This window comes from Phoxinus phoxinus (assembly GCF_949152265.1).
Source record: "Phoxinus phoxinus genome assembly, chromosome: 1".
NCBI lineage: Eukaryota > Metazoa > Chordata > Actinopteri > Cypriniformes > Leuciscidae > Phoxinus > Phoxinus phoxinus.
This window is the reverse complement of record NC_136876.1, coordinates 39,038,438-39,062,468: the sequence shown is the minus strand read 5'-3', so window position 1 is coordinate 39,062,468 and position 24,031 is coordinate 39,038,438. Positions and strand designations below refer to the sequence as shown.

Below are 24,031 nucleotides of genomic sequence, written 5' to 3'. Positions count from 1 at the left end.
ATACAATCGTGCCAGTACTGTAAACACTTGTTTGTCTATATTTGACGATCAAATGGTGGAAAGGTTGAGGATTAGGATTATAAAGTATGTATAAAATAAGTATTATCTTATGTTCACCAAGGTAGCATTTTTTATTTTAAAAAAATACAGTAAAACATTAATATTGTGAAATATTATTACAATTTAAAATAACTATTTTCTATTTGACTATATTGTAAAATGTAATTTATTCTTGTGATCGAAGCTGAATTTTCAGCATTGTTACTCCAGTCTTCTCAGTGGATCCTTCAGGTTCTCAAAAAAAAATCTGATCATTATCAATGTTAAAAACAGTTGTAGTGCTGTAGACACTGATGTTTTTGTAACATTGTAAATGTCTTTACGGACACCTTTGAACAATTTAATGAATCCGTGTTGGATAAAAAATTATTTCTCTCTCAAAAAAAAAAATCCTACTGACCCCACAACTTTTGAATGCTGTGTATCCATGTTATACAAAAGTGGTATTTTAGATCAGGTACTAAGTTAAAAAAGGAAAGAATTAGTCAGATATTTTTTATTTATTTATTTAACCAGCTTTGTTTGTTCATTTATTCGCATAAATATTGAAAAAGGAAAATCGAGATAATTGAACTCCTCTTCAACATTTGGTGCCATATTACAGAAACATTCTAATTCAGAATCCTATGTGCCAATTTAAGGCAAGCTTTCATTTTTACAACATTCATTTTCAGAACCTGATTTACTATGCTACAAAACAAAAATGTACTATGTTACAAAACCTACAAATATATACAGATATAAAAAGCAGGTATTCAGTAAGCAGCAACAACACCCATCCCCCATTCCGCCATGCAGTCTACATTCCATCCTACATGATGAGGCTCAACCTTCGGCTTCCGGTCGTTGATGTTAGGGGGCGCTCGCGAGCCGCTGACTGATGCATTCACAGGCCGCTCTAGATGCAATCAGACCAGATGGGAGGGGGAAGTGAGAAGGAAAAAGGAACTAGCTGAGCTGCCCTTTGTTTCTAGATTTGCCGAAGAGTACGGGGAAGAGACCGGCGCGAATCTACACTGTAAGTCACGCTCTAAACACGGCACAATGTTTATAGAACACATGACGTCATGGCGGACTTTTAAACTGATACATTTTGGAACAGCGATAGAACGCGAGCGAGTTCTTTTTATCGCCGGGTTGCTTGTGCTCCTCCGATCAGTCCGACATTACAGTGCCAGAGCAGCGGCAGAATGAATGAATAAGTTTTGGGAATGTAACTCGAGCGGGGTACCGGGGTCAAGCGTACGGAAGGCGGGTGGGATCAATCATTTTTTAAAAAGATGCTCGCGGTATTTATCTCTGTGCTCGAGTTGGATATCTCAAATTATTTCTTTTTTTTTAAAGCACACACAGACAAGGAGAAGCACAGCATGGCCGACTGTAATCACACATACACACAAACCGGCCTTTTGCCCTTCTTTGTCTTTCCAGTTTTCGCTCTTGTTTATTATTTTCAAACCATTTAAAATGGTCTATATACAACGTTTAAACTCTGCTCCAACCCATACCGTCTTGTGAAAACATATCGGGAATGTTTTAACCAGTTAAAAGTCGTTTTGTTTTATGTCTTTGGTTTTTGATGGAGCTCTAATCTTTCGCTTGTTCCCTAACGTTAGTTGTTTCACGTCCTCAAAAATCACTAAACTAGTTATCGCTTCACCACAATTCCCGGTACATTTGTGAAATTTCCTGCAGCATTGTATCGTGATTGATTATAACGTTGAAAACAAACATTCGTGAAGTTAATGGGATATTGTTGGCTAATGTTTAGCTATTCGGTGTTAGCAGGCTGCTATTTCTCGTTAGCCTTTGGAGGGGGGAAATTTGACGTTTATTCTTTTATCACTGTTTATTAAAACTGTTCATGATGTTTGTTTTGCACCAATATTAGTAAGAAGTGTTTGTGAATATTTTTATACAATAAACTCGATGAAAGCTTGTTAACCGGCATATGCATTTTAAGCTAGTAATTAATTGCCTTAAAGTGAATTGTTTTGCATTATTTAGACCTCAGAATGTATTTTCAGCTGTTTCCATTAAAATAAATCCTATTATGAGAACCTACTTTTTATTATTATTATATAGTTAACCCCGGGGCTAGTTGTCAATTTTGGCTGCAGTAAATATTTCTCAGGGTGGGTTTGTTTGTGTCAGTGTTATACTGTTTCTTTGCTACAAAACACTACTGAACTTTCCCGTTGTTATTGCCTGGTAATGATACATTTCCCGCATGGCATTAAATAGGTGTCTGTTGTCAGTCACTGTATGCCGGTGTATTTTTACGGCGTTCACAAACAACGCAAACAAAATTTAACAATTGTAATATTAGTGTTGAGGAAATGTTGTTAAATATTTTTTATATTTTAAAATAAAAACTAACTAATATTTTGCCTCTTTTAAAGTGACACAAATGTTGATACAATAGGTAAAATGAAATACAATCTGATTATTAAAAAAAGGCCTCCTTTGGGGTCTTCACTAAAATGTATTCATTGACATACATTAAGAGGCACAGATTAATTAACCCATTTTCTTTTCTTATTTCAAGTACAGTCCTTTTGTGGCCATAACTGGATTAATCTGAAGTGCTTGTGATTTATACAGTGTACCACGTTTTTACAGTTGTACAGAAAATTAGTTTTTTATTAGTTGAGGGTGGTGGTTGGTATACATGAGTATGAGCTTGTGGAAATATTTTTATTTCTCCTTTCATTCCCATAATTATCATTAGCTAAAATTGTTTTAAACCATATATATTAAACATATGCTGTTTTTAAGCTAGTTTTGGCATGTTTAATGTGTTGTTGTTGTTTATCAAGCTGCTGGAATTCCTTTTATTTTATTTCCCAGGCCTTCTGAAAACAGATACAGAACACTGTTTTTCCGCCTCTTACTACTTCTGGCTCTGCTGAGCGATGTCCACCCCTGACCCACCCATGGGCGGGACCCCTCGGCCGGGCCCTTCCCCGGGCCCTGGGCCGTCTCCAGGGGCCATGTTAGGGCCTAGTCCTGGACCCTCACCTGGCTCTGCCCATGGCATGATGGGCCCCAGCCCTGGGCCCCCAACCTCAGGACACCCACTACCTCCACAGGGCCCCTCAGGTTACCCCCAGGACAACATGCACCAGATGCACAAGGTACTGACAGGTTTTTTCAATATGCATCTGATATTTTTTTTTTTTTTTAAGTTTTGTTCCATGTAATGTTTTTCCAGTCCAAAATTGTCATGCCCTTCACTCGCTAACTTCCCTCCGTGTCGTTCACTCGGATGTACGTCATTGCCTACGTTGCACGAGTGCCACTACTGGCGGAAACTGCAATGGACTGAATTGGAACGTCCTAAGCCCTTGATCACTTGGAATCAGCTATGGAGTTGATTTATTATTTAAAAAATGTTTCCCTTTAAGAATTTGTTTAATGCAGCATCCAAATGTATATAGGTGTGTTTGGGCTGTTTTCAATTTTTTTTAAAATAATTAATATATCATAGAGGAGTTTGTGGTGGTGGTGATTAGACGAGATCTGCGGTGACGTCACAATCGTGTTGCATTGTGGTATATGGAGCTGTCTGAAGTCTACATATGAAGTAGACTCGCTCCCTCGGTCAAAATCGAGGGAACGAGGGTCTGTCCATTATAAACTTCGCGAAGTGGAACGCACTTCAAAATGGCGGCAGGGATTCCCCGAGGGGAAGTGCTTAGGGAAGTTCGCAAGTGCGTGTCTAAAAGTGGACTGGAACGCAGCCCATGTTTCATTTATGCTGTTTGGTCCATATCATTGAGTCATTCTTTATTTTTTTATTGTTCAAAGCCCATGGAAGGCATGCACGAGAAAGGCATTCCCGAAGATCAACGCTACGGTCAAATGAAGGGTATGGGCATGAGACAGGGTGGGCACAGTGGCATGGGACCGCCACCCAGTCCCATGGACCAACACTCTCAAGGTATCTATCTATCTATTGTTCTGTAGGTTGTTCTTTTTATCTATCTGTCATTCTATTAATCTTTCTAACTCATTCTATCTATGATATATTATGTAATATACACATGCACATGTGTGAAATGTAGGATATGCAGATGTTTGGTGCGCTCTGTGTTATATGGCAAACAGATGGTGTGCTCACGTCTAAACTGTTTAGACTGGGTATAAAAAAGCCATCCAACCTGTTTGCTCACATTTCCCTTTGATGTGCACTGTTTTGTTCCTCCGCTGGGGCCGCTCGCACGCTTGTTTTCCAGACAGAGAAATGTAGAGTGAATGGGGTTTACCCTTTTGAAACCGAAAGACAGACAGTTGTTGGAAACCACAAAGTCATGACAGAAAAAGAAACAAATATTACAAGCAAGCAACAGACATGAGTGTTTTGTGCAGCTCTGTAGCGGTTGTCTACATGCCTACATTTTACATCTAATGGCTTAACATTTTTGTCCAGAAAATGTGACTTTTTATTTAAAGTTTGCACTTATATTTTGTATAACTTTGTTATAATCTACTAATATAATCTAATATCTTTGTATTTATCTTAAAGCAAACATCACTGTTGTAATTGATCATACTTTTACCCCATCCCCAAGTATTAAACTGGTGCGTAACAGACATGAATGACACCTCAAATTGGGATTTATGCACTATAATGCAATTCAGAATGCATTTACAGTTACATTAGCAATGCATTGAAAAACATCCATGACTCAGCAGCGAATTATGTGAGGGGTAATATTTTTTGGGGGGGAAACGTAAAAAAATTATTCTTTAATTTCTTCCAGGTTATCCCTCTCCTCTGGGCGGTTCTGATCATGCCCCAAGCCCGGTACCTTCTAACGGCCCTCCATCTGGCCCCATGATGCCTTCTGGTCCTGGTGGTGTCCCCATGGAGGGCGGTGATCCGCAGAACCGGAGCGTAGGTGCAGGTGGTGTTGCAGGTCCGGGACCCAGCGGAGGACCTCCAAATGCAGGTGGGCCTGGTGGACCCGGCGGACCCGCTCCTTTCAACCAAAACCAGCTTCACCAGCTTCGGGCACAGATCATGGCCTATAAGATGCTGGCACGTGGGCAGCCTCTACCTGACCACCTGCAGATGGCGGTGCAGGGAAAGCGGCCCATGCCAGGCATGCAGCAGGGGATGCCCAACATGCCCCCTGCTTCAGGACAAGGAGCAGGACCTCTTGGACCAGGTGGCCCTGTTCCTGGGGGACCCAACTACAATCGACCTCCTGGTAAGGTGACACTTCATGAAAAACATTGCCTACCGTACCTTTAAGATTCTGTTATTTACAAATACTTGGAAGTATTTTATTATTTTTAAATAAGCTTTCAGTCTTTCAAAATGCAAACAAATCTTCTAAACGGTCTAATTGCAAATTAAAGTTGAACAACTTTTTCTTTGGTTTTAAAATGTTTTGGACATGTTCTTGACAGATTTCTACAATTAATATATTTTAATCTTATTCCATTACAATTGTTTGGATGTTTCAGGAATGGTCGGTCCAAACATGCCTCCTCCAGGACCCTCTGGTGTTCCTCCAGGCCTGCAGGGACAACCCACCAATGGACCACCCAAATCTTGGCCTGAAGGTCAGTAAATTGGGAAAATTGTCCACAGTAACTACCAATAAGCAATTTAAATTTAGACTATTGTATGCGGGAAACCTCAACAGCTATCAGGGTTGTATTAAATGAAAGTAATTTCGTGGTCGCATATTTACAAAGCATTTCTAATCCCAGGGCCCATGGTGAACGCCGCCGCCCCTGCAAGTGCCCCACAGAAGCTGATACCTCCTCAGCCCACGGGCCGGCCTTCTCCAGCGCCACCTTCAGTTCCTCCCGCTGCCTCTCCCGTCATGCCCCCTCAGACCCAGTCTCCAGGACAACCGGCCCAGCCGCCCATGGTCCTGCATCAGAAGCAGAACCGCATCACACCCATTCAGAAACCTCGAGGTCTGGACCCAGTGGAGATCCTCCAGGAGAGAGAGTACAGGTGAGATGAGGGTATCCTGATGTGTTTAGGCAAGAAATGGCAAATATTGATGTTTTAGCGTGAAACGCACTTATTAAATTAAATTCTGGGAACACCACCTTGTTAACTGGTTTCACCAACATTTGATGTTGTTTCCATCGGTCAGGTTGCAAGCTCGTATTGCTCATCGTATTCAGGACCTGGAGAACCTTCCAGGCTCTCTAGCTGGAGACTTGAGGACCAAAGCCAACATTGAGCTCAAGGCACTTAGGCTCCTGAACTTTCAGAGACAGGTACGACTTGCATCATATTATTTAGGGATGTGCCCGAAATAAAACAAATACCTTATTCGGAAAGGCACGGATAATGAGTAACGCATTCTAAGGATTGGATGAAAAAATATATTTGAATGCTTTTGCGTTCTCTCGCAATTATATAGTCGTGTTTTAGCTCTTAGCATAAAGTTCCTTTCAAGCTCTGGCATAAAGTATAGGCAAAAAAATTATTCATTTCCATGCCTTTCCGAATAAGGTATTCGGCTTCGGACACATCATTATTATTATTCAATTACTGTTTTATTAAAAAAAAATTATGCATTTATTTATCCATTATAATTCATAATTTATTTATATTTTATGTATGTGTTAATACTATTATGTATTTTTATACCATTATTATATGCATTTATTTATTTAAAAAAAAATGTTTTCAAAAAAAATTGTAACAAAAAATTATTTAAACATGATTTCCCACGAAATATTTCACATCTCAATAATGCTCTGGAAGGTGGTTGTAATTGGGTTCAGCCAAGTCCTGCCTGATTTGAATGGTTTTTGACCCATGTTGTCCATGCCAACACAGCTCCGGCAGGAAGTCGTAGTGTGCATGCGGCGCGATACGGCCCTGGAGACCGCGCTGAACGGCAAGGCCTACAAGCGCAGCAAGAGACAGTCCCTGCGTGAAGCTCGCATCACTGAGAAACTGGAGAAACAGCAGAAGATCGAGCAGGAACGCAAGCGGCGACAGAAACATCAGGTACTGGACCGTTCTGGCTTGGTCTTTTAGAGTTCAGTCATGAAAAGATATGTACAAAGTAATGTTTTAAATGTGACCTGATTCACAAATTACAAAAGACACTGTGACAGAACCGCCTGTTCTTTTATTGCATTTGTAGGAATATCTCAACAGCATCCTGCAGCATGCTAAAGACTTCAAGGAATTCCATCGCTCCATCACCGCGAAGATGCAGAAAGTGACCAAAGCCGTAGCCACGTACCATGCCAACACTGAGAGAGAGCAGAAGAAGGAGAACGAGCGTATCGAGAAGGAGAGAATGAGAAGGCTCATGGTGAGGAGATGCACAGACTTCCCATATTTTCTTGAAATAAGAAAAAATTTTTTTTTTTTTACTTGACAACAACTAAACTTTAAACACAAAATGAAAGCGTTTTTGTCTGAACGAATGTCTAAGAAAAGTCATGTTTTGTGTGCGTTTTCTCCCAGGCTGAAGATGAAGAGGGTTACAGGAAGCTGATCGATCAGAAGAAAGACAAACGTCTGGCTTACTTGCTGCAGCAGACGGACGAGTATGTGGCCAACCTCACCGAGCTCGTCAGAGCTCACAAAGCTGTCCAGGCCCTCAAAGACATGAAGAAAAAGAAGAAGAAGAAGAAGAAGAAGGTGAGTGGATTTAATGGAATGGAAAGGGTTCCGTAATGGAATCTAAATGGAGTTGTCCTTGTTTTTCCAGTAGTGTGTGAGATCTTTGTCTGCTTTTCTCCTCACAGAAGCCAGAGAACGCAGAGGGTGTTCCTGCTCTCGGCCCAGATGGAGAGGTGAGATCTTAAAATTGGCAGATATTTGGCTTTTTACAATTAGCTTGGCTGATCATTTGTGCTAATGTGTTTTGATTGTTTTTTTGTCTTCCATTGTAGCCTCTGGATGAGACCAGTCAAATGAGTGATTTACCGGTGAAGGTGATTCACGTGGACAGTGGGAAGATTCTCACCGGCATGGACGCTCCTAAAGCTGGACAGCTGGAGACTTGGCTGGAGGTGAATCCAGGGTGAGCGAGACATACTTTGGGCATCTCATTCTTTCAAAATATGAGTCTCTGCTAATGAAAAGGGTTGGAGTAGCTCATCACAACATTTTTGTCCCTAATATAGTGTATTTATATTTATCTGACTAAAGCAGGAGGTGTGTTTGAATGTTATTTTGTTTATTTTCTGTAGGTACGAGGTTGCCCCGCGGTCAGATAGCGAAGATAGTGGCTCAGAGGATGATGAGGTATGGCTGTTCTTCAGTTCTCATATCTGGATGTTCAGCATGTCTTGAGCAACACACTGTGCTTTCTTAAAGGGCTTTAAATGCATTTGAAGAGAAAACTCTAGTGTGTGTGTGTGTGTGTGTTCACAGCCTTGAGCTGTCAGCAAGTAGGCCATCATCAGAATAAGAGATACTGCTGCCATGACCTGATATAGATAGCAAATGTTTGTCTTTATGCACATACACTTCTGATACTGGTGTCAATACAGTAGGCTGGTATTTAAAAGCCATTTTAACAATACATTCCATAACCTCAGTTTAATTTGATTTATGATCACAAATTAATTATATAATTGCAAAATTTGAAAACCTATTTTATGTGGTTGTCAAGTAGTTTTACATTTGTATACATTTTTATAATCTATTAACTTAATTATGTTTATAAACACAAATTATATAGAACCGCACCGGTATGTATAATTATTAATTAATTACAAGTCAAATTAATTAAATGGATTATGAAATGTCTAAAATATAGAACTACTGGACAACCATATACATTTTTTTTCAAAGTGTATCATTAGTTTATAAATAATTTTATATATATATATATATATATATATATTTTTTTTTTTTGTGGGTTAGTAGTTTTACATTTATACATTTCATAACCATTATTTATAGTTATTTAAAAAGATTTCTTGCATGTAAAATGAATGATTACAAAAAGCATCTAGTTATATGAGCATCTATGTTTAACTTATTAGAGTTGAATACATATCTTTATATTTTATTGTATTAATGCACCATTGTATTTTCTTCTTAAAGGATGACGATGAGGAGCATCCGCCCTCTCAGGCCCCAACAGAGGAGAAGAAGATCATTCCAGATCCAGACTGTGAGGATGTGTCAGAGGTGGACGCCCTGCACATCATTGAGTACGTTACTGGCTTGAAGCTGTACTTTTTACTTCATACAAATGGGCTCATGTCTTGACCCGTCCCATGGTCCTTTTGTAATTCTACTTTCATAATGGTGTATATAAATAATAAGATCCCTCTCTCTCGCAGGCATGCCAAGCAGGATGTTGACGATGAATACGGTAGTGCAGCGTTCGCTCGCGGCCTGCAGTCTTACTACGCCGTGGCTCACGCCGTCACGGAGAGGGTGGATAGACAGTCGAGCCTGCTAATCAACGGACAGCTCAAACAGTACCAGGTACACGCATACAGACCAAACAAACTGCAAATACACCTAGATGACCTAAGTGAACTGCTGAGATTTGATGAATGGCATATGCTGAAGTTCTTGCATCTGTCCTGTCTGCAGATCAAAGGTCTAGAGTGGCTGGTGTCTCTGTATAACAATAACTTGAATGGCATTTTGGCTGATGAAATGGGTTTGGGAAAAACCATCCAGACCATCGCACTCATCACCTACCTCATGGAGTACAAACGCCTCAACGGACCCTTCCTCATTATCGTCCCCCTCTCGTGAGTCACTTTTCACACACTACACAGGGCTCCAAACAAAAAAATCAAGTAAGGAGCCATTGGCTCCTATAGGGGGAAAAAACAGGCGCCAAATAATTTTTTTAAGAGCCACATAACAATGCATTTACTTTTAGTCACCCTGTTGTGTGCATGTCTCTCCTCTTCTTACAGTTTCAGCATTTTCATCTTGTGAATGTTCTGGGAACTGAAGCTTATTTGGGAACTGAATGTCACTTCCGACTTATGAACTATAATAATCCAAAATAGTCCAAAAATGTTACTTTGCTTAGTTACTGTCCCCGTGTTTTCTCACAGTCTCTTTTTTGAAATGGTTAGTTCCTGTAATTAACTCCGTTTTCCCCGCTATTTCTTTGCCCGCTCTTGAACAAAAGTCACAAAAAAAAATTTGTGTCTCGTGATCATACCTCAGTAGGGCTGCACGATTTTGGCCAAAATTATTTGTTGATTTGTCACATAGGCTAATTATAACTGCTTTTTTACATTCATATTGTGCTACATCTCCTGCTAATGTGTATCAAAATAAAATGGGTCCTCTTATTCACCAAAATTCAGTGCTTCTCCAGAATAAATAAAAATAAATAATTTATTAATATTTTAAATTGTATTTATATTTTATATACATTGTATTTATAATAATTATTAGGATAGACTAGAGATATTATCTTCTGTTATTATTATTATTACCTATTATTACATGGCTTGGTTAAATTCTGATGTAGAATGCAGTATGTTATTTCTTGATAAGACACAGTTGCCATGAAAAACAGAGCGTTGTCATGGACACGGAAGCAATACAATCGTTTTTAAATCAATATTTTCTGTCAAATTATTGATTTATTTGGAAGGTAGCCATGTAAGAGGGATCCCGATGTCAGTTAATAAAATTCTGTAGTTGTTATTTGAAAGGTCTCTTGTTATTTGAAGTCTCTCGCGCGCAGACACCCTTATCGGTCTCTCTCGCGCACTATTGCTCGCGCACAGACATCGGTCTCTCTCGCGCACTATTGCTCGCGCACAGACATCGGTCTCTCTCGCGCACTATTGCTCGCGCACAGACATCGGTCTCTCTCGCGCACTATTGCTCGCGCACAGACACACGCTGTCTCATCTCGCCCAGTTCGCTTCGCTTTTGTCCAGTCCGGCAAAACATTCTAGTTTCTACATCTAGAAACTAAGCTGTGCGGTGCAGGGAACAACTCTGATTATTGGCTCGTCATGGAGTCAGCGCTAGATTGGCATTGCAAAAAAAAAAAAACTTTCATATGGAGCGTTCTATGAACAGAATGACGCATTTAAAATATCGCATATTTTTTGTTAGCAGAGGTGTGTCATGCGTGCTGGTGATTGACAGAGATGAGGATTGCTTGAAGAAGTCCAATATTTTTCGCTTTGACATTTTTTTTTCTGACGCGAAAGGTGACATTCGCTTTACCCGTTCATATTTTGGCGCTTTCACTCAGTTCACACAAAGCGTCTCATTTCATGACGTTAACAAAACAAATGAAGCGATAGGCTACTGGCTATAAAACATGCATGTATGATGCAGATTTTACAATCAAAGGGAGTAAATTTGTATTGTCGCCAATGGCGACCTTGGCAGAAATTTCACTCGCAAATAAATATATTTGGTCGCAAATGCGACCATTTTAGTCGCAGTTTGGAGCCCTGCTACACCAGGGCTATTCAATTAGCTAAATTCGAGGGCCGGATTATCAAATCACCAAGTTGAGGTGGGTTGGTTTGGGGGGTTAGCTTATTTATTGAAACATAAGTTTTAAGAAAGTATTGTATTTACTTGGTGCATCTGCATAAAAATAAAAAATTATGGAATTTTTTTATTTTTTATTATTAATCATCCTTTTGGGCTGGAAAATGTTGGGTTTTTACACGTTTAATATACTCTTTGCAAGAACAAACATAAACCTTCTTTTTGCCATTTTTGCGTTATTGGTCTATTATATTTGGAAACATTGCAACCGAGATCATTACAGTAATATTTATTTGTTTTCTCTTACAGGACTCTGTCGAACTGGGTGTACGAGTTTGATAAGTGGGCTCCATCTGTGGTGAAAATTTCTTACAAGGTAGTTATTTGTTACATTTATGTAGTATTTTAAATGTCAAAAAACTATTTTGGCAAATTTAACCGGCTTTCCAAAAATGAATGCAAAGGAATACAAAATAAAACCTGTAACTGGAGAACCATGAAGAATATTATTAACTCATTTTCTTTGCTTGTTTTCGTCTTAGGGCTCTCCTGCTGCTCGCCGCGCGTTCCTTCCCATTTTGCGCAGCGGCAAGTTCAACGTGCTAGTCACCACTTACGAGTACATCATCAAAGACAAGCAAGTGCTGGCCAAGGTACAGACCTGCCGACTGTCAAGTTCTCATTGTCACCCGTTTAAAAAAATTTTGCAAAGCTTTTTGACTGCGAGCTACTTGTTGAGTTCGTAATGATTCTCTCCGTCTCTCTCAGCTCCGCTGGAAGTACATGATAGTGGACGAAGGTCACCGTATGAAGAACCACCACTGTAAACTGACTCAGGTGTTGAACACACACTACCTGGCGCCCAGGCGTGTGCTGCTCACCGGCACGCCGCTGCAGAACAAGCTGCCCGAGCTGTGGGCGCTGCTCAACTTCCTGCTGCCCACCATCTTCAAGAGCTGCAGCACCTTCGAGCAGTGGTTCAACGCTCCCTTCGCCATGACTGGAGAGAAGGTAAGCTGATTCAAAATCCAGACGCGTGAGACGGTTTAGTAGGTGTACTAGCACATTTGGACTGGATACAACAAATTGAACTTCTGTTTTTGTGTCATCTTGCTCTGTAAACGTAGTTGTACAATGTCATGTTTTAAAGGTGGATCTGAATGAAGAAGAGACCATTCTGATCATCCGTCGTCTGCACAAAGTGCTCCGCCCCTTCCTGCTCAGGAGACTCAAGAAGGAGGTGGAGGCCCAACTGCCGGAGAAGGTTTGTTTTTGTGCTCGCAAACTATTCAGATAAAACAAATATATTTTTCATTCTTTAAACTCTCAATTTGTTTGTTCTGAAATTTCATATTTAATAAAAAATATATATATTTTCCACACTGTTTTCTTTACTAAATGAACACAGAATATTTAACTCTTTCTTTTGTATATACGTGACCCTGGACCACAAAACCAGTCACATGGGTCAATTTTTTTAAATTGTGATTTATACATATGAAAGCTGAATAAATACTAGCCGAGATACAACTATTTGAAAATCTGGAATCTGAGGGTGCCAAAAAAATCTAAACATTGAGAAAATCGCCTTTAAAATGTTCCATTTATGTTCGATTGTGCTGCATCCACTCACAAAAATAATTGTTTTATACATTTTCGGTAGGAAATTTACAAAATGATCTTTACTCAATATTCTAACGAATTTTGGCATAAAAGAAAAATCGATAATTTTGCCCCATGTATTGTTGGCTATTGCCACAAATATACCCGTGTGACTTATGACTGGTTTTGTGATCCAGGGTCACATATGCACCAATATGAAAATGCGTGGTAATGGACAGAAATATTTATCTACATACACTACTGTTTAAAAGTTTCTTTCAAAATGATTTTACCTTGGCTGTATTTGCAAAAAATACAGTAAATGAAATGACTTTCTATTGAATTATAGAATGTAATTTATTCCTGTGATCAAAGCTGACTTTCAGCATCATTACTGCAGTCTTCAGTGTCACATGACCCTTCAGAAATCATTCGAATATGATGATTAATGCTCAAGAAAATTTTTATTTCATGATTCTTTGAATAGAATGTTTAAAAAAACTTTCACTTTTGATCAATTTATTGCATCCCTGCTGAATAAAAGTATCAATTTCTTTACAAAAAAGAAACATTAACCCCAAACTTTTAAAAGGTAGTGAATATTTTTATTAAAAACATTTTAATACACACGAAATGCCACAGAGACTTGCCCGGTTTTTAATCGATTCACTGAAAATAACTAAATGGCATGTTTGCTACAGAAGCTTCTTTTTTATGTTGAAATTTGAACTTGTCTGTCTCTGTTTCCTTGCGTTCAGGTGGAATATGTGATCAAGTGCGACATGTCGGCTCTACAGAGAGTGCTGTACAGACACATGCAGGCTAAAGGAGTGCTGCTCACCGACGGCTCTGAGAAAGACAAGAAGGTGAGCAGAAGGGATTCACGCCGAGAATGTGCGAGGAATGTGTGTGTGTCTTTCTGAATTGGTCTAATATTCATGTACCTGTTACAGGGTAAAGGAGGCACCAAGACTCTGATGAACACTATTATGCAGTTGAGGAAGATTTGTAACCACCCGTACATGTTCCAGCACATTGAGGTGATCATTTGTTTCACATATTCATAGGTCTTTTTCATCCTGTATGCTTATCTTCTGGATTTGTGGCACCTTGTTTGACATTTTTTTGTTGTTGTCTGTTTTGCAGGAATCTTTCTCTGAGCACTTGGGCTTCACTGGAGGCATTGTTCAGGGGTATGTAGAGCACTTCCTGGTAATGGAAAAGTTTATAACTTTGCGTTCTCGTTGGTTTTATCTGTGATTTTACCATATTCTGTATCACCTCTCTTTAGACTTGATTTGTACCGTGCCTCTGGTAAGTTTGAGCTGCTAGACCGTATCCTGCCAAAGCTCCGCGCCACCAACCACAAAGTGCTGCTCTTCTGTCAGATGACCTCGCTCATGACCATCATGGAGGACTACTTCGCCTACCGCAACTTCAAATACCTGCGCCTGGACGGTGAGTCGACTTCGACCAGGTTCACATGGAATGAAGAATTTTAGGAAGAAATGTTTTTGTTTTGTGAAAGGTCTTCGATTTGACAGTTCATTAAAGGTTATCAGGCACGTTACAGACAGTTTAATCGTGCTGACATCTTTCTTTTGTCCTTGTAGGAACCACTAAGGCTGAGGACCGTGGCACGTTGCTGAAGAACTTTAATGATGCGTCCTTTAATTACTTCATCTTCCTGCTGAGCACCAGGGCAGGAGGTCTGGGGCTGAACCTGCAGTCTGCCGACACTGTTATCATCTTTGACAGCGACTGGAACCCTCACCAGGTACAATACTGTCCCTCGAAATATTTATTACGAGGGGAAGCTTTTAATGTCCACTGAAAAAAGTAATTGTGTTTTTCACAAATCCTACTCACTTTATTATAGACAGAATAGTTCTAACATAACATAATGTATGAAATTGAATCTATTCTAAAGATTTGTTTCTAAAGATTCTTTGTCGATTAGAATACTTTGTACAGAATTGTATCATTTGAATCTTTAGAATCATTGTAGAATAAAATGTATAATTGAATTTTAATTTGTAAAAAAAAATTCTTTGCAGAATCTAATCTTTAGTATAAAATAATTGTGGAACAGAATCTTTGGAATCAGTAGTAAAGAGTCTTTAGAATAATGAATTGTTTAATAGAATCTTCAGTATAGAATCATTGTATAATTTAATATTAATTTGTTATATATATACATAATTTAGATTCATTGCCGAATTTAATATTTAGTATAAAATCATTGTGGAATAGAATCTTTAGCATCACTGTAAAATAGAATCTTCAGAATCAGTAGGAAAGGATCTTTCGAATAGATTCATTGTTGAATAGAATCTTCTGTCTAGAATTATTGTACAATATAATCTTAAGAATTATTGGAATAGTAGAATCATTGTAGAATAGAATGTAATGTAGAATGTTAATTTATATATATTTTTTTTACAATATTCATTGTGGAATATAATCATTTGAATAGCATCACTGTAAAATAGAATATCTAATTAATTGTATAATAAAATGTATAAGAGAATGTTAATTTATGAACATACTAATGTTCAATTGCTAATTCGTGTTTATTCATAATACGTTGTTCATTTTTTTTCATCTTGAAATGTTAAAAATGTATTAGTTTATGGAGAAATGAACATCACCCTCAATTATAATATTGTAATGCTTAAAATATTTTACATTGCTTATTGTAAGTTACCATTTAAGTTTTAGTATAATCTTGTGTAAAAGATTCCATGCATTTATCTACAAAGTTGTTTAACAGAATCTTTGGAGTCTCTGTATTGCTATAATATCTCTTGTTTTTATGACTGAATTGCGCAATATTTTATGTCTCTGATCGCCTTTGTTTCCTCATAGGATCTGCAAGCCCAGGATCGCGCCCATCGTATCGGGCAGCAGAATGAGGTGCGTGTGCTGCGTCTGTGTACCGTGAACAGCGTGGAGGAGAAGATCCTGGCCGCTGCCAAATACAAACTGAACGTGGACCAGAAGGTCATCCAGGCCGGTATGTTCGACCAGAAATCTTCCAGCCATGAGCGCAGGGCTTTCCTGCAGGCCATCCTGGAGCACGAAGAGCAGGATGAGGTACAGACACTCATTTATCATGGACCATTTCAGTGTCCTGTCGACGGGCTCCGTTTTCTCTAGCTGACGTTTACTCTCCTTTGTTTTCTCTCGCATCTCAGGAGGAAGATGAAGTACCCGATGATGAGACCGTTAATCAGATGATCGCTAGAAGCGAGGAAGAGTTCGATCACTTTATGGTCAGGAGTGCTACTTGTTTTCGTTTAACTTTTGTGAACTTGACGCTCTGTTTTGTGCGACTTTGTTATTCCAATTCTTCCTGATTTTATTTCGACCAGCGCATGGATCTGGACCGCCGTCGCGAAGAGGCTCGTAACCCGAAGCGCAAACCCCGGCTGATGGAGGAGGATGAGCTGCCCACCTGGATCATGAAGGATGATGCAGAGGTGGAGAGGCTCACCTGCGAAGAGGAAGAGGAGAAGATTTTCGGCCGCGGCTCCCGTCAGAGGAAGGAGGTGGACTACAGCGACTCCCTCACGGAGAAACAGTGGCTGAAGGTGAATGAGGAATCACAACACATCACATTGTGTTGATTCTTTTGTTGTAAAATGACACGCGTATTGACCCATTTTACTGCTTCTCAGGCCATCGAGGAAGGCACCCTTGATGAGATCGAGGAGGAGGTGCGCCACAAGAAAACGACCCGCAAGAGGAAGCGTGACCGTGACCTCGACCTTCCAGGCCCAGCCACGCCCAGCTCCAGTGGGCGGAGCCGAGATAAAGACGACGACAGTAAGAAGCAGAAGAAACGCGGCCGTCCTCCTGCCGAAAAACTCTCTCCCAACCCTGCCACACTCACCAAGAAGATGAAGAAGACTGTGGATGCCGTTATCAAATACAAGGATGGGTTAGTCAGTCATATTCATGTTCTTGTCTCAGTTAGAATCATGAACATGCGGGACAATTTGAGCTGCATATTCCATGGTTAAAGGCAGCTACACAGAATTTAAAAGAAATTATGTAATTTATGTCTCTCAACTACCCTCTAAGGTTATTTTCATATGAATTTTGGTAGATGGTTTAATCTGAAGAAATTGACACTGCTTTGTAAATGTACTTTTTTTTTTATCAGTTCCTGCATTTTAACTTTGCTGGGAATCAAACCCATGATCTTGGCTTTGTGAGCGCTATTCTCTACTGTTAGGATTTAAGAAATATTTAAGAAAGCACACAGGGGGAAACAATGGGGTTACAATACAAAATAAAAATGTACATTTTGTGAAAGTGTTTAAAAGGTTATGGTTGTGTGTGAACCTAATTTTAAGGGTTTATTTTTATTATATTGAACCCCATTATATTATTATCCATAATGATTATATCCTGGTTTTTGACATAATACAAGGTCTAGACAGTCTTACCAAAGTGGTTCCAGACCAGATACATGCTCATAGAGATATTTTATGCTTTAATTGATGTCGATTAGAAAACATTTGTCACTGTATTTCTCAACAGCAATGGGAGGCAACTGAGTGAGGTGTTTATTCAACTGCCGTCTCGTAAAGAGCTGCCGGAATATTACGAACTCATTCGCAAACCTGTGGACTTCAGGAAGATTAAGGTTTGTCAACAATTCATTTAATTGATTAATTTAAAGTTTGTTTTTGTTTGTTTACTTAAATTTGTTTTGTCCTTCTGAATGCTTTGGCTGGTTCACAAACACACTAACTAAATCTCAATAGGTAATTCATAATAATATTTTAGTAAGTAAAGATTCAAGTGTTGAATCCTGTTCTCTGTTCTGCTCAGGAGCGCATCAGGAGCCACAAGTACCGCAGTCTGAACGACCTGGAGAAAGACGTCATGCTGCTTTGCCAGAACGCTCAGACCTTCAACCTGGAGGGATCACTGGTAATATTCATCATCCATGTTGTTAAATTAATTACACCAATCAAAAAGCACTAATGGATGAGCTTGTTAAGTTTTTAGGGCATTTTTTTTATCTTTAAATTACTTTAGGACCATTTAGATGTTTTTGCATCATGACATTGACAATTAGGTTCACTTTCTCCCTTCACTTTATGCTAAATATACCCAAGATGTTTTATTATCATTAATATACTATTATTACTTTTATTACTATTTTTTATATCATTTCTTATTTTAAATTTGTATTAATTTTGTTTGTAATTAAAAAAAAAAAAGTTTTTGTAAATGTCTATATAGTTTGTTAATTTCAGTTTGTTTTAACTTGTTGAATATAACCCTAGTAGCTTGTTAGTCATGCTTCAATTATCTAATTCAGATATGCTATATTATATTTCAGATCTACGAGGACTCTATCGTGCTGCAGTCTGTGTTCACCAGTGTGCGGCAGAAGTTCGAGAAAGAAGTAGAGAGCGAGGGAGAAGAGAGTGAGGAGGAAGAGGACGAGGTAGATGAAGGATCGGAGTCTGAATGTAAGTATGGATGATGATACTGCCACTGTAATTAAAAATTGTGTAATTCAACTATTTTCTAACTAGAGTATCATGCATGTACAACTTAAATTGAATTGAAGTGAGTCCATGATTAACACACACGTGTATGTGTTTTAGCTCGTTCCGTGAAGGTGAAGATAAAGCTGAGTCGAAAGGACAAGGTGGAGAGAGGGAAAGGAAGACGCCGAACTGGACGCAGCTCGCGCCCTAAACCTGTCGTTAGCGACGATGACAGTGAGGAGGACCAGGAAGAGGTACTTATGAATCGTGAATATTGAACTTAAAGAGAGAGTTCATTCAGTGAAAAGCCTCTTGTCTTTTTCTCATCCTCATGCCATCCCCACCCAATGTGTATGACAATCTTTCTTCAGATAAACGCAAACAAAGATTTTTATAAAAATAACACATGTCTGTGAGTCTAAATAATGGAATTGAATCAGTGCCGCTTGTTTGACACTAATCCATCAATGGTTTACACTTGGTATTAAAGGGTTAGTTCACACAAAAATGAAAATTGTGTCAGTAATTACTCACCCTCATGTTGATCCAACCCTGTAAGACTTTCGTTCATCTTCGGAGCACAAATTAAGATATTTTTTATTAAATCTGAGAGCTGGATCACTCCTCCATAGGCTTCTTTGTAATTTAAACTTGCCGGCCCAGAAAGTTAGTTAAGACAATAGTGACTTCATTGACTCATCCATAAATTTATCAAGCGACGAGAATACTTTTTGTGCGCAAAAAACACACAGAAATAACGACTTTATTCAACTATTAATTTTCTTCTGTGTGGGCCTCTGAGTGAGTTCACGTAGTGTAACAGCGCAGCGCTTCTGGGTTGTACGTCTCAGAACGTAGGGTCACTATTGGCCAGCATCACACACATGACCAGCGTCGGTCAATAGTGAGCCTACATTCTGAGACGTACAACCCAGAAGCACTGCGCTGTTACACTACGAGCGTTCTTGAGAAGGACTTTCAAGTACGGAAGAGTTCTTGTGGTGCGTTGTGAAGCTTGTGTGAAGAAGTAATGTTGAAGCACATGGAACCCCCACAAGTGGACACTGGTGTAGTATGGATTACCCTCACGATCGCTGTTTTTTTTGTTTTTTTTTTAAGTGTCAAATGAGCTGCACAGATTCACTAGCATTATATGGACTATATTTTCACACTTGAAATAGTTAACCCTATGTCATTGTAAAACCTGGGTAAATGGAATCCTGCATGGGATATCTTGCTTCACGTTTAACACTGATCATAATCTACGTGGGGTTAACGTTAATCCTGGGTATTCGTAAACTGCTGTTTCATACTGTACATTCCTAAACCATGGGTTAACGTTCTTATTTGCATATTTGTAGTGTTGGTGTCATTAAATTGGATGAACGCTGTGATAGGTTTATATAAATGCACAAGAATTGCACCGCATCATATTATATATGCTGACTTTACTATCAAGTTTACCCTGGATGAATGCCGTGATATGTTAAATAGCACATTTCGCATCCTTATATTATGGTCCTACCATAATAGCGCTAACAAGCCTGCTAAAGTCCACAGCCTCTAGTGTCAGTTGCTAGTGTACCTCTTGAGGTTTACTCACACAGCTCTTACTAGCGGGCCTCCGTTACACTCACCCCCTTAACTCACTACCACCCGGGTCACGGCACCAACGTGACTGGTTCAAATCCAGCTCGCAGTGGTATGAGTAAGACCAGTGTCAACAGCATGGGAGTCGAGAGCAAAAGACCGCAAAAATGGTGTTAACACTGCTCTGGAGCAGGGTTTCATAAATTACAAGTGTGAAACGTTCCTTTACCCAGGGTTAAAAGTTGTGTTTAGAATGAGATTAATTATTTTCCTAAAAATCTTTGTTTATCTGAAAAAAGAAGGTAGTATATATCGAGAATGGTATGAGGATGTGAGTTTCAGGTATTAGTGAACTATCCCTTTAAAGAAAAAGTACAGATATTAAGATATTTACCCTCTTGTTGTTCACTTATGCTAATTGTTTTTCAATTGTTTTGTACAGGAGCATTCGCTGAGTGGCAGTGATGATGATTAAACCTCCTTCAGGACCAATTTATGTCTCTCGCTCACTTCTTCAACAGATGCCCTCTCTTGAAGGGCCTAGTTTTACCCTTTTTTAGAGAGAGGACACTGATTAAATGAGAAAATGACACTATAAAATGCAGAAAAAACGAATGCCCCTCCATTTGCATATTTAAGCAGACGATATCAATTTATGTATAGCAAGACAGTTTACGTATTGAGCTTTTTTCTTTTCTTTCCATATTTGTTTTTATGATTTTTCACAAGGACGTGACATATAAGATGGACAGATATTTGACAGACTGACTCAGTGGACCAGTAAGAGTGGATCATGTTTCAATGTCTTCTTGATTTTAGCCGCGTGGACGTCACCCTTTCATCCCCCACCCCAGACCCAAGAACGCATGTTGTTTGTGGAAAACGCAGCCAGTTCTCTTTCCGTTTTTCTCTTGATGTCTGTTTAAATTAAGATTGCAAACAGGATAAAGGTACTTCCTCCTTGTCAGGAGAAATGGGGGAGAATAGGGTGTAGGATTCTGTACTGTCAGTGTCACTGGATTTCCAAAATGCACAATAAAAGCGTCTCAGAAATACTCAATGCTTCAGAGTTGTTTTGCACACAAGTCAAGACTTCAAAACTGGTGAACTGCATATAGTTCAGATGAAAACTATGAATTAGTCAATCTCAACTCAGATGTCACACCCTTTGTGGGAATCCACTCCATTGCCTGCCAGTTATTTGTACAAAGCACTAATATAGTAAGGCCGTGATATTAAAAGACCAAATTCAATACACCTCATTGACGATGCATACAGGTAGACCGAAGAACCCTGTAACGAGGATAGATGTTATGGGAAGGAGGTGACGGGAACTGGCGAACATTAACAGATTTTAATAAATAAACACATAAAAAAATGAAAGTATAAGCCAGCAGCCCCTCGCGGACGACTGCTGAAACAAAACACAAGTTCAGGCCTGTTCCTCTCTCAATCTCCACGGTCGTCGCTCCTCCTTTTATGCTTCCGCTCCTCCGTGAGAGATACGAGACCGGTGCGTCGCGCAGGTGTCACTCATCAGTAATCACGCCACCGGCCTTGCGCCATCCTCTCGCGCCCATCGACCTCGTCCTGCTCGCCACAAACCCATAACTGTAACTTTAACTAAATTTGATGGGACCTCCACTCCTGGAAAGTTTGGCAACTGTCTTGAATGTTTTCCACTTGTGAATGATCTTGTGACTTCAATTGTTTGGAAATGGCCGTATAACCCTTCCCAGATTGATGGGCAGCAACAATTGCTTCTCTAAGATCATTGCTGATGTCTTTCCTTCTTGGCATTGTGTTTTCTTTGTATGATCTCATCCCAAGGCGGCATATACTGACGCTTTTGACATTTCGTCTACATCCAACGCACATGGCACCCTTTAGCGTCAATATGAGACGCAGATAGATATTGGCCAGAAGGCGCCTCCTAGCGGTCTAACCCTAACCCAGCCCAGACCTAAACCTAACCATAACCGAACAAAGCTCTGTGCATGGCACCCTTGACGCTAAAGGGTGCCATGTGCGTTGGATGTAGACGAAATGTCAAAAGTGTCAGTATATGACGCCCTAGGATGAGAATGCGTTGGTTTTAACACACTTGAATGCTCCAGACCAGCAAACTGCCAAAACTTCTGCTTTTATAGCGGCGATCACACTTTCTGATGATCAGTTAATCAAAGGCGTTTGATTAGCAGCGCTGACTGTTACTTATGGCGCTTTTCCACTGCATGGTACGGTTCGGTACGGCACGGCACGCTTTGGCGCTTTTCCACTGCATGGTACGGTACGGCTCGGTTCGGTACGGCTCACTTATGGCGCATTTCCACTGCATGGTACGGTACGGTACGGTACGGCTCGCTTCGGCTCGCTTTAAATGGTACCACCTCTGTTGAGGTTCCAAGCGTACCGTACCGATACTAAATGTGACGTGAAAACACTGCAGATCACTGATTGGTCAGACAGAATCGTCACTTCAGCGTCATTGTATTTGCTACACGAGACACTAAACCCGCTATATTTAAATAGCCAGACAACAGCAAACGCGGTAGCACCTGTTTTTAGAGTTTTTACTTGACAAAAAAAGTTAAAAAAAATCAAACAAGAAATGGCTGAATCGTGGTCAGTGGACGAGGTGCAGACGTTCCTCTCGTTGGTTGCCGAGGAGCGGAAGTAGCACAGCTCTTAGCCGCACACGGCTACCACCGGACCTACAATAACGATCAGTCCCACCCACTTTAAAGCGGTACTAACTGCAGTGGAAAAGCAACCGAGCTAAAGCGAACCGTGCCGTACCGAGTCGAGTCGTACCACGCAGTGGAAAAGCGAAGCGAGCCGAACCGTTCCGCGCCGAGTCGAACCGTACCGAGCCGAACCGAGCCGTACCATGCAGTGGAAAAGCGCCATTATACTCTTAATTATAAGTGTACTTGGATACTATACACATGGCTTCTCCATTTTGGCCTAGTTTTTGTAAAAACATTGTTCATCTGAGGGGGCTTTCACACTGGGCATGTTTGCTGCGGCCCGAGCTCGATTTTTCCCAGCGACGTTGGTCTGGTTTCACACTCAACTTGATTCTATCCAAGGGGGTAATCCAGCACCCGGAAAGCGTACCTTCCATAGGGGCAGCCATTGGCTTAGCAAGCCATCACCTGCTGTTAGCATTCCATTGACTTCCTTTGACATTCATTTTGGCGTCACTTTGACAGCGAATAACTTTACATCTGAGGCGTTTAAAGACTCCCATTTGTCCATTATTTATTTCTAAAGAAAATGACAATGTATAAAAGGTTCCATTACCTTGTATCTTATGTTATGGCCCCGTAGAAGCAGTTTTTGTAACAATAGGCTAACGATTGCATCATAACCACTCGACTCTCTGTCGCAGTCAAAAAATTACCGTATAGACAGGCGGAGAAGCTCGCAGGTAATCGGGGGGACGTGGAGGCATAAAGTCAAGGGAGAAGCCCATAGAGACTGATAAAGTTGCTCCTGCTGCTAGCTCATGGACAGCTAATACTCACGCTCTGTCTCTGCGAGATTCGGAAGGGAATGATTCAGATTTCTCTCGGTACAGCTACTAGAAGACCTACAGCTGTCAGATAGGTTGCTCACATCTCATCTATATGTCGTCCAGCTCAGTTTGAGCCTGCGCAGTACGCTCAGCCATCAGGAAGTGAGATTTCTCCGTTGAAATCTTAAGGGGTCGCTGTGTCCATTTCTTTTACTGCCTATGATTCTATCGAACCCTGTTGCGTTTGCGTGCATATTACGTCATCGCAAACCCGCACGGCGCATGATAGAAACAGAACGC

At 40.1% G+C, this 24,031-nt stretch overlaps 1 protein-coding gene across 2 annotated transcripts; it reads left to right on the top strand.

Annotated features, from left to right (window-relative positions):
- Window positions 1–901: 901 nt before the first annotated feature.
- On the top strand, window positions 902–21,261 carry smarca4a (SWI/SNF related BAF chromatin remodeling complex subunit ATPase 4a). Of its 2 annotated transcripts, none has more exons than XM_079609370.1 (34): window positions 902–1,078; window positions 2,911–3,197; window positions 3,871–4,003; window positions 4,827–5,276; window positions 5,536–5,634; window positions 5,785–6,037; window positions 6,183–6,309; window positions 6,878–7,051; window positions 7,191–7,364; window positions 7,520–7,696; window positions 7,807–7,851; window positions 7,951–8,081; window positions 8,251–8,305; window positions 9,113–9,222; window positions 9,355–9,502; window positions 9,614–9,777; window positions 11,816–11,882; window positions 12,049–12,159; window positions 12,275–12,517; window positions 12,657–12,770; window positions 13,867–13,974; window positions 14,062–14,148; window positions 14,255–14,301; window positions 14,400–14,566; window positions 14,722–14,885; window positions 15,977–16,204; window positions 16,306–16,383; window positions 16,483–16,701; window positions 16,789–17,051; window positions 17,657–17,762; window positions 17,951–18,052; window positions 18,468–18,600; window positions 18,739–18,875; window positions 20,654–21,261. In XM_079609370.1, the coding sequence occupies exons 2-34, from the start codon at window positions 2,976–2,978 to the stop codon at window positions 20,684–20,686; spliced, it is 4,869 nt and encodes a 1,622-aa protein (XP_079465496.1). In that variant the 5' UTR covers window positions 902–1,078; window positions 2,911–2,975; the 3' UTR covers window positions 20,687–21,261. The 2 variants fall into 2 exon arrangements, with proteins under 2 accessions (XP_079465496.1, XP_079465495.1); XM_079609369.1 differs by having other exon boundaries at window positions 7,804–7,851.
- Window positions 21,262–24,031: the final 2,770 nt, after the last annotated feature.